Genomic DNA, 10,379 nt, shown 5'->3' on the forward strand with positions numbered 1-10,379 from the left:
CCCTCCTCACCCACAGAGGCCAGGTTGCTGTAGTTCTCCAACATCACATCCTTATACAAGTGTCTGTGCTCAGGTTCAAACCCTGCCACTCCTCTGGGTGAAGTCACAGTGATGTCCTCAAAGGTCACTCTCCCTGTAACAGCAAATCCCCATCTGTAGAATCCATCACTGAAGGCAGGTGTGTACCTAATGCTAGAAACTCAGCGTTCACAAGGCTGGGGAGGGAGGATTGCTGTGAGTGAGACGCCAAACAGGGCTAGATATGAAGTTCCAGTGCAGTGTGAGACCCTGTCTCAAAATGATAACAAGGCTGGGCTTGTGGTGCAAACCTTTAATCCCAGCACCTCGGAGGCAGAAGCAGGAGGACCTCTGTGAGGTTGAGGCCAGCCTGGGAATCTATATTGTGAGTTTCAGGTCATCCAGGACTAGTCAGGAGACCCTGTCTCAAAAAAACAAAAACTGAAACAAACAAACAAAAAAAAATCCAGGCAAAACAAACAAAGCTGATAACAAAAAGATTCCAATGAATTCTAAAGACTAGAAATATAAAAAATGTGTTCCATGGCCTTTGTGCAGAGATCACTGAATATTATATTCTTGCAGAAAACAAATCGTACCTTTAAATATTATGCAATCTAATCAAAACCCTGTGGCTAATTCATGCAACCATCTTACTGAGTCATGGTAAAAGAAAAGACTCCAGGAATTTTATGTTTCAGTGATACTTCTGGAGACTAACTCTAGTCAAGGTGGGTGGTTTCAGTGGGCAAAAGTGTTCACCTTGTCTGGACATGCTCGTATATTTATCCACACCCACGCCAGTAGGTTTCCTGTCTTTTTTAACATGTTCATGTATATTAGGGACTTATTACTGGGAGAAATATGTACATTAAAGTATAAGGAAAATATAACACAGGGCAGTGGTGGCACACACCTTTAATCCCAGCACTTGGGAGACAGAGGAAGGTAGATCTCTTAGTTCAAGGCCAACCTGGTCTGCAGAACCAGTTCTAGGACAGCCAGGGCTACACAGACAAACCCTGTCTCAAGAAACCAAAACAAACAAACAAACAAACAAAGAGAATCTCTCTTCCTGCCAGGATAGTTGTAAAATCTTAGGTCTGAGCCAATCATCTCCTGCCCTCTTGTCCACAGAGTTTTGGAGATGGCCTCATTCTTAGCCTGTGGAGGGTGGGTATTTGACATTGGATATAACTGTGACACCTTCTCTCCATACAAGGGTTTGATCAATTGCAATCCCCAAACTCAAGCACAGATGTGCTGGTTCCTTCTCCAATGTCCTCTTGCATGCTCTACCAATCTTAAAAATCTCTTTTTGCACCAGGGGTATGGTCATGACTAAAACCTGTTTTTACATTGTCAATTGTTGGATCTGTGGATCTCAAGGCTTCCTTGTGCTGTGCTTGAGGTCTCACTGAGGATAAATCTGTCTGTTCCCTAAAGCTTTTCTATCTGATCTACATTAGGTCTTTAGTTTCTTTTATGAATTCTAAATTCAGGGTCCAGATTGATGGCTGTTAAGCTCCAGCACCTAAATGTGGCTCACAATTCTCTCTGGTCACGATTCCAAGGTACTACCCCCATCTTGTGGTCATTGTGGACACTGCATGCATGTTGTGCAGAGACAGAAGCACACAAAAACCACAAAGGTGAAATAAATAATTGCACTTCCTGATGACAAAGGATGCTGAACAATTCCTTAAGTGTATCTTGGCCATTTGAGATTCTTCTGTTGAGAAGTCTCTGTTTATATCTGCACCCAATTTTTAATTGGATAATTTGGTATTTTGATGTCTAGTTTATTGTATTATTTATATATTTTAGAGATCAGCCCTCTGGGGTTGGTGAAGATCTTTTCCCATTATAGGACAGATGTTTTGTCTTATTGCATTCTCCTTTGCCTTGCAGAAGATTTTCATTTTCAGAAAGTCCCATTTATCAAGCTCAGTGTCTATACTACTGCTGTTATTTTCAGGAAGTGATCTCCTGTGTCAATGCATTCAAGGCTACTTCCAACTTTCTCTTCTATCAGGTTAAGTATACCTGCATTTATGTTGAGTTTTTGTTCCACATGGATTTGAGTTTTGTGCATGGCCATAGATATGTATCTATTTGCAATCTTCTACATGCCAACATCTAGTTATGCTAACACCATTTGTTGAAGACGCTTTCTTTTTTCCATTGTATAATTTTGGCATCTTTGTCAAAAATCAGGTGTTCATGGGTGTGTGGATTGATGTCAGGGTCTTTGATTCTATTCCATTGATCCTCCTTTTTATGCCAATACTATTCTGTTTTTATTACTATAGCTCTATAGTAGCTACCTAGACCAGTGTCAAAAACTAAAATCACCTGCCATTATAGTTCAAGGGAGCTTGCTGCCCAGCCTGACAACCTGAGTTTGATTCCTTGCACCCACGTGTGTATTAATATCTACTCTTACAATGTGTTCTCTGACCTGTTACACACTCTAGCTGTTGTGTGCAAGAACACAGGCATTTACAAATAAATAAATATGATTTAAAGAACCAACTCCACAGGAAATGCAAGCACAAACCTCTAATCCCAGCACTTCGGAGCCAAGCAGGATGATCCATGTGAGTTTGAAGCAAGCCTGGGTGACAGCAGAATTCCTAGACAGCCAGGTCTGCATAGAAGGAGCTGCACAGCCAATATCTAGTCAGAAGAATAGATGGGGCTAGCTGGAAAAAAAATGAGTAAATAGAAGGAAGAATAATGAGAGGAAGAGAAGAAGGAGCGAGGAGGATAACAGGGGGCAGCCACCCATCCTTACAGTCAGTCACACAATAAGAAGGGAAGAAAAGATATACAGAAATAGAGAAATGTTAGATCCGGGCAGTGGTGGTGTACACCTTTAATCCCAGTACTTAGGAGGCAGAAGCATGAGGATCTCTGTGAGTTCTAGGCCAGCCTGGTCTAAGGAGTGAGTTCCAGGGCAGCCAGGGACTGTTTCACAGAGAAAACACTTTCTCAACAAAACAAAATCCCTACAATACCCTGACCTCATTATTGAGATGAAGTCTATGTAGCCCTGGTTGTCCTCAAACTCATTATTAAACCTTGAGCTCCTTCCTGGTCCTCCTGCCTCCATCTCCTAAATGCAGTGATTATGAGTTTGCTCCATCATATCTGGCTTATGTGGTGGTGAAGGTGAATTTCAGGATTCCTCTATGTTGGTTAAGCACTCTACCAAGGAGCTATGACATCAGTTTCCTGACACTTAAAAAAAAAATGGGCATATAGCCAAGGGATGCTCATAACACGAGGACACTTGCTGAACTATGTTCATAACAGCATTATTCATAATATCCAGAACCTGAAAGCAACCTAGATGCCCCTCATCCAAAAAAAAATGGATAAAGAAAATGTGGTACATATACACAGTGGAGTATTACTCAGCTGTTAAAAAATCAATGACATCATGAAATTTGTAGGCACATAGATGGAACTAGAAAATATCATCCTGAGTGAGGTAATCCAGACTCAGAAATACAAACATGGCATGTACTCACTCACACATGGATACTAGATGTAAAGCAAAGGATAATCAGGACTAAAACCCCAGGTCCAAAGAAGCTAGGAAAGAAGGAGATCCTAAGAAGGATATATGGATCACCTTGGGAAGGGGAAACAGAAGAGATCTCCATGAGTAAAACTGGGGATGAGAAGGGGTATGCAATGAAGGGTAGAGATGGGGGATGAGAACATGAGGAAATGGATGGTCGAGCTGGGAGAGGGACAGAGTAGGAGGCAATGAATGAGATATCTTGATAGAAGGGACATTATGGATAAGGGAGAAACCTGGTGCTAGGAAAATTCCCAGGAATTCACAAGACGACCCCAGATTAGACTACTAGCAATAGTGGAGAGGGTGTCTGAACTGGCCTACCCTAATAATCAGATTGGTGAATACCCTAACTGTCATCATAGAGCCTTCATCCAGTAACTGATGGAAACAGATGCAGAGATCCACAGCCAAAACAACCAGGCTGAGCTCCAGGAGTCCAGTCAAAGAGAGGGAGAAGGGATTATATGGGCAAAGGAATTAAGATCATGATGGGGAAATGTACAGAGACAACCAAACTAAACTAGTGGGAACTCATGAACTGTGGACCAACAGCTGTGGAGCCTCCATGGGACTGGATAGGCCCTCTGCACACAGCAGACGGTTGTGTAGTGGAATCTATTTTGAGGCCCCTGGCAGTGTGATCAAGATCTGCTCCTGGTGCATGAGCTGGCTTTCTGGACCCTGTTACATGTGGCCAGACACCTTGCTCACCGCCCCCATTGAAGTTGGGAGGGCTTAGTTCTGCCTCAAGTGAATGTACCAGGCTTAGCTTTCCCCCCATGGGAGAACTTACCCTGTAGGAGGAAGGGATGAGGGGTGGGTTGGAGGGGAGGGATGTAGGGTGGTGAGCAGGAGAGTGACAGGGGAATCTGTGTTAGTATGTAAAAATGAATTTAAAAAATTAAAAGAGAAGAAAGAAAACTTTGAAAAAGCCACAAATCCATGGAAGTTAAAAAAAAAAAAAAACTGGCCCACCACCACTGGGAAGTTTTTAATGCTTGTATCAATTGTACAAAAATGTGTCTCACTGTGACTTTTTCATGTTTATAAAGCACTTAATTTTGTCCATTCCCTTAGCCTCAGTGCAAAACTCGTCCACTTTGAAAATTCCTGTTCACTATGTTCATTTTGTTTCCTCTCCAGATCTGATATATGGAAGCAAATATAGACTCTTCCTAAAAAAAAAAAAATTGAAGGGCTGGAGAGATGGTTCAGAGGTTATGAGCACTTGACTGCATTTCCAGAGTTCAATTCCAGCAATCACATGGTGGCTCACAACCATCTGTAATGGAATCTGATTCCTTCTTCTGTTAAGTGTGAAGACAGACACTCATATACATGAAATACATGAATAAATGTTTAAATTTTCCTTCTTTTAAATGAACAAAGAATTATCTGTCAGATCATAAGATGTTCTAGACCACTGGATTTCAACCTTCCAAATATACAACACTTTCTTTAATACAGTTCCTCATGCTGTGATGACCCCCCTCAACCATAAAAATTATTTTCATTGCTACTTCATAACAGTAATTTTTGCTAATTTATTGTATTGAACACAAATGTATTGAGAAACCACTGTTCTAAAACTATTCCTTTCTTTCACCTACCACCCTCACTTAATTTTGCCCCATATTTTATACATTACCAGGCTTTTAGACTTTTTATACCCTCAAAATGTTAACGTTTGTAAATGTTTTTACACAGTATAATACTGAGAATTTTTGTAAGCTCTTTAAATTCAGGCACAAGACTATATTGTACCTTTTTGATGGTGGAAGTGGGCAGTGCTATAACATAGAGTGTTTTGTCTGTGTACCACAAAACCAGAAGAGGGCATTGATCCTCTGTATCTGGAGTTACGGAGAGTGGAAACCACCATGTGGATACTAGGAATTGAACATTGGTCCTCTGAAAAGTGTAGCAAGTGAGCTTAACCATTTCTGCAGCCCAAATGAGGAATTTGAAAAATATCATTTGTGTGGTGTTTCCACCTGTGAGCTTGCACATGTGAAGCCAGAGGACATGGAGTGTTTTCTATCACTTTCCACATGTTTCCTTTTAGAAATACAATTCAGCTGTGAACAGGGCCCCAGACCTTAGCACATCGGCCCAGCAGTTTTCTCTGGTGAATGTCCCACACCTGAAACCTTACACTTCCCATTGTGGCCATGTCGAATGTTAGTGAGCTGTGGAATCCACCCTTGTCTACTCCCCAGTGCTGAGTCACAGGCACACACGGCAATGAGGAGCTTGTTATGTGGGTGCTGGGGATTTGAACTCGGGTCCTGCTGACACAGCAAGTGTGCTGAACTACTGAACTATCTCCCCAGCCCCTTCAGAGGATCAGTACTATGTTTTTGTGCATCTGAAACAGATGTGGTGTGGGTGTCTCAGATCAGGCTACATACCTCATAGCCAGCAACCCCAGCTGGTTTCCCTTCCCCTTGCTACCCAGAAATCAGGTTAACAGGCTGAAAGCAAGTCTGTCCTTTGGGCTATGTATTAAGGAAGTCTGCTGCTTCATGGCACAGGGTCTCTTCCTTCTTTTGGGAACTAAGGGAAACCTTGCTTTGTCTTATGAACTGAAATGTTCTCTTTAGAACCCCACCATGCTGTTTGTGTTAATTTATGAGGCTCTCACACAAAGGACTGTCTGTCTCAGACCCCCTGTCCCTTGAACCCCTCCATTTTCTCATATCATCAGGATTTAAATGTAAGAAGTATATTTGGCACTTCAAAATTTTTTAAAAGGGTGTTTTAAAAATGTTATTATGCTAGGCACTGTGGTCCAGACTTTAAATACTAGCACTCAGGAGCAAGGCAAGTACAAATCTGTGTTGATGGTATCCTGATCTATGTTAGAGGTTTCAAGCCAGAGAGAGCTACATAGTGAGATTCAAAAATCTTATTAGATTTCATTCATTCATTGATTTATGCATATATACCCATGTGCTAGCTCCTCTAGAGGTCAGAGGACAGCTTGCAGGACTGGTGTCATCATGCTAAATGGCAAGTGTTTCATCCACTGAGCCCTTAGAGAGCTGTTTGAATTTGCAAAATTTACCATACTCTATTTCATTTCCTGTGTAACCCTGATGCTATGTCCCGCAATTCTGAAAAGGAAGCACAAAACCAGTTAGTTGGTGAGCAGCTAGATACATTCATCAGCAACGAGTCACAAACACATATAGAAAACAATGATTTTAATAAATTGCAATAGAATGGTATACATGAATTCAGCGAAAGCAAACAATACCATGAAAACCCTCCAGATGACGTGAGCAATTCATATATACACTAACAAAATAAGACATTTTACACACTGTTTCCCAAACTTTTAAGTCCATCAGTATTGGTTCTGAATCCATTACGAGGTTGGACACTAACATTTGACCTTTCATCAGTTCCTTGCTATGCTGTATTGGTTCAGAATGACATTGAAAACACCACTGCACTAGGGCTAGAGAGAAGGCTTGGTGCACATAACATGCAGCTCACAACTGCCTGTAATAACAGTTTCAGAAAACTCAACACCTTCACACAGACAGACATGCAGGCAAAACACGTTAAATAAAAATAAAAATCATTTTTAAAAAAATCCTCCCGCCGCTGGGGAGTAGTGGCACACACCTTATAGATCAAAGCACTTGGGAGGCAGAGGAAGATATATCTCTGAGTTTGGGGCCAGCCTGCTCTACAGAGTGACTTCCAGAACAGCTATAGCTACACAGAAAAACACTGTCTCACGAAAACAAAAACAAACACAAAACAAACAAAAGCAAACAAATAAAAAAAATACATGAAAAGCATCACTATAGCCTTGTTGGAGAAAATGGTATATAGCCTGCATCATGGATGTATGGGTTTCTGTCCTAATATTTTGTTTGTTTTGCTATGTGATGTGATGTGATGTGATGTGATGTGATGTTTTGTTTTGTTTTGTTTTGTTTTGTTTTGTTATGTTTTGTTTTGTTTTGTTATGTTTTGTTTTGTTTTGTTTTGTTTTGTTCTGTTTTGTTTTTTGAGTTTTCCATTGAGCTTGATGGGTCTTCCTTATGGGTAGAATTTAGGATTCTTCCAGGAAGTATGTAAAGCCATTAAGCAGTGTTAGAAAAGATCCATATTCTTCTGTTGCTCTTTAGGTGTGTTAAGCAACTTGCACTCTGATGCCTTTTTCAACAGCCACTCAAAAAGCTCATTTCGCATGTTAAAAAAAAATGTATCCATGTGAAAGCCGATTCTCCTGAATCAAGGCCTCTGGGATCTCGAACACTTGGACATCACTGTACAGGAGCCATGCTTGCTTTTGAAAATCATACACATCGCTTACATAATGACCTGAATCTTGGGAGCTCCCAAAATGGCTGACAACACTGACCAGTCTGTAATTCTGAGGATCATCTCCAAATACCATACTTTCTGCCTCATCAAATAACATCCAATAGGTAGTTGCTTCCCAGAAAATTGCTGCTTTCAGGATTCCACATGCACCAAGAGAGTATTCATCATCTATGTCATCTCTCAAATCTAAAGATGTATGCATATCCTTCTCTGTGTCTTCTGCAAAATCCCTAACACTTTCAGGTGATCCCTGAGGAAGGAATTCCTTGTGGAATCTAGTCCCAGGATTCTGGAGAGCTGTTCAGCCATTTCTTGAGATCCTTCCAGAATCATTTGCTCTTTAAGATCATAAAAAATAATTGAACATCTCAGTGGTAGTGTGACGATCTGCTGTTCCATATACATTAATTTTCTCATAGTTCTTCACACTCCTAGATGGTATTGGCTGGCCGAGGAGCATCATCTCTTCAGGGACATTGGGACATCACAGTCCTCATAAGATGTCTTGCTGGTCAAGGAAAGTGGTTCTTTTATGTTTTCATTGAAGTGGGAAGATACATTTAGATACTTAGAAATCTCAACTGGCTGCTGACTCTTCACCAACAACCCATTTGCGGTCAAGTGGTAGCGTTTCAGATGAACAATGAGGACCCTGGGGAGCCTCTTCAAAGTGTACTTGAGAACTGAATTCTTGTTCTTGCACTTCGCACAATTACGCTCAATTTTTTCTGGTGTAAAGAAAAGATCAAGTGACTTTTGAATTGATAGAGGCTGTTCTCTTGTGCCTTGGTGCAGGTCAACAGAGAGGTAATTACTCACTTCAGTGTTGAGAGTAGCCTCACCACAGGCCTCACAAACAATAGAGCTCTGCAGCTCTATTTCAAAATTAGCACTGACAGGACAAACAAACCTTTTGGGGATGGCATTCTCATCATATGTTGATAGAGATGATTCTTCAGCGTCATTGTCCATCTCAGTGAGCCACATGGTATTTAGTTTTTCCATGTTCAGTTTCAACTGGTCTAAGCACTGACTTAGAAATTCATGGGCATCATTCTGTTCATCACCCAAGAATGTGTCTGCAACTGTGGAGATGGATTTCTTGACATTAATGAGTAACTCTCCCTTGACCTCTATATCTCGGATGTCTTTCAAGACAAGCAGTTGACTTAAGGGCTTGATAAGATCATCATAGGAAACTTTCTCCCATGGAATACCTTGTGTGAGCAAGTCCTTTGCAAACGTTGGAATCCCAAAGACAGATTGTAAAATGGAATTCATGTAACAGGTATTTCCCAAATTGGGGAAGCCTTCACGTTTCAGTTGCTTTGCGTAAGTCTCAAGAGGAGGCTGCAGGTCATATGTTTGGTTTCCTGGCTAAACTTTGATCCACCTTCATCAGACCATGCTAGTGTTGGAAGAATAGTGTCATCTAGGTTAGGCCTCCAGCAGGCGTTGGTATTGAATGAAGGTTTCAAGTTTCCAAATGTTAAGCTTTTCCTGATCTCTTAAAGCCATTGGTTTCTCTCCTTTGCATCTTTTATTCCTGGAGTTATAGGTCTTGGATTTCTTTTCTGGTTCAGGATTATTTACTTCGAGAATCTCCTCAATTATTTCTACACTGGGTGTTGATTTTCTCTTCCTCTTTATGCTCGGTTTTTCTACTCTCTCTTTTTCAACATGGCTGCTGCTGGAGTTTGGCCACAAAAGTGGCATCTTCATGGGCCCCGGAGCTCCACTTTCTTGTTTAGTATTCAGGGATCCAGCAACTGACTCCTGGTGCTTCGTGCAAAATGGATCACTACTCTCAAGAACATGCTGACTACTCTTGGGTTCCTCAAGCTGTTGGGATTCACATGGATGAAAAGAATCTAGTAATGACTTCAGCCTTTCAACATCTACAGAGGATAACTTGTCAATGAGTAAGGAAGTGTCATCTTTCAGAGTTAAATGCAGATGATGCTCTCCTGTCTCACCAGAACTAAACCACTACACCTGACACATTATCACCCAGCTGAAAAAACCCTGCTCCTTCCTTCCAACTTAAAGGAAACCACCAGATTAACCTTCTGTTTTCTTTCTACTATTTGGATGACTGCTTCTTTCCACTGAGAAGCCCGGGTGTGCTTGCTCCGGTTCTTGCTTCGGATTTGGACAAAGCCGTTTATCTTTAGAGGAGTCATTCTTTCTTCACAGAGAAAGCTCGTGTAATCTAAAAACAAACAAAAAACACAATACACACAGAGATTGTGACTCAAAATGTATTCATCACAATGTTTTTTTGTTTTGTTTTGTTTTGTTGTTGTTGTTGTTGTTGTTTGTAAAACTCTAACTGACCAGAATCGGCTTTTATTTCTCTCTTCATGCCTCAAGTACTACAAAATGGGAAAGCTTACATTTTCTTTAAATATTTATAATTATGATT

The 10,379-nt window shown here is 41.0% G+C and overlaps 1 protein-coding gene across 1 annotated transcript; it reads right to left on the reverse strand.

The window, feature by feature from the left end:
* Positions 1-8,413: 8,413 nt before the first annotated feature.
* On the reverse strand, positions 8,414-9,933 carry LOC114687077 (ubiquitin carboxyl-terminal hydrolase 29-like). Its single transcript, XM_028861774.2, has one exon. It carries the CDS (start codon positions 9,233-9,235, stop codon positions 8,414-8,416), a length of 822 nt encoding a protein of 273 aa, XP_028717607.1. The 5' UTR covers positions 9,236-9,933.
* Positions 9,934-10,379: the final 446 nt, after the last annotated feature.

Source organism: Peromyscus leucopus, chromosome 1 (genome assembly GCF_004664715.2).
Source record: "Peromyscus leucopus breed LL Stock chromosome 1, UCI_PerLeu_2.1, whole genome shotgun sequence".
Taxonomy (NCBI): domain Eukaryota; kingdom Metazoa; phylum Chordata; class Mammalia; order Rodentia; family Cricetidae; genus Peromyscus; species Peromyscus leucopus.

What these genes read in the sequence shown, in the direction of transcription:
- LOC114687077 (XM_028861774.2), bottom strand. Translation starts at nt 9,235, where the DNA reads ATGAATTCCATTTTACAATCTGTCTTTGGGATTCCAACGTTTGCAAAG.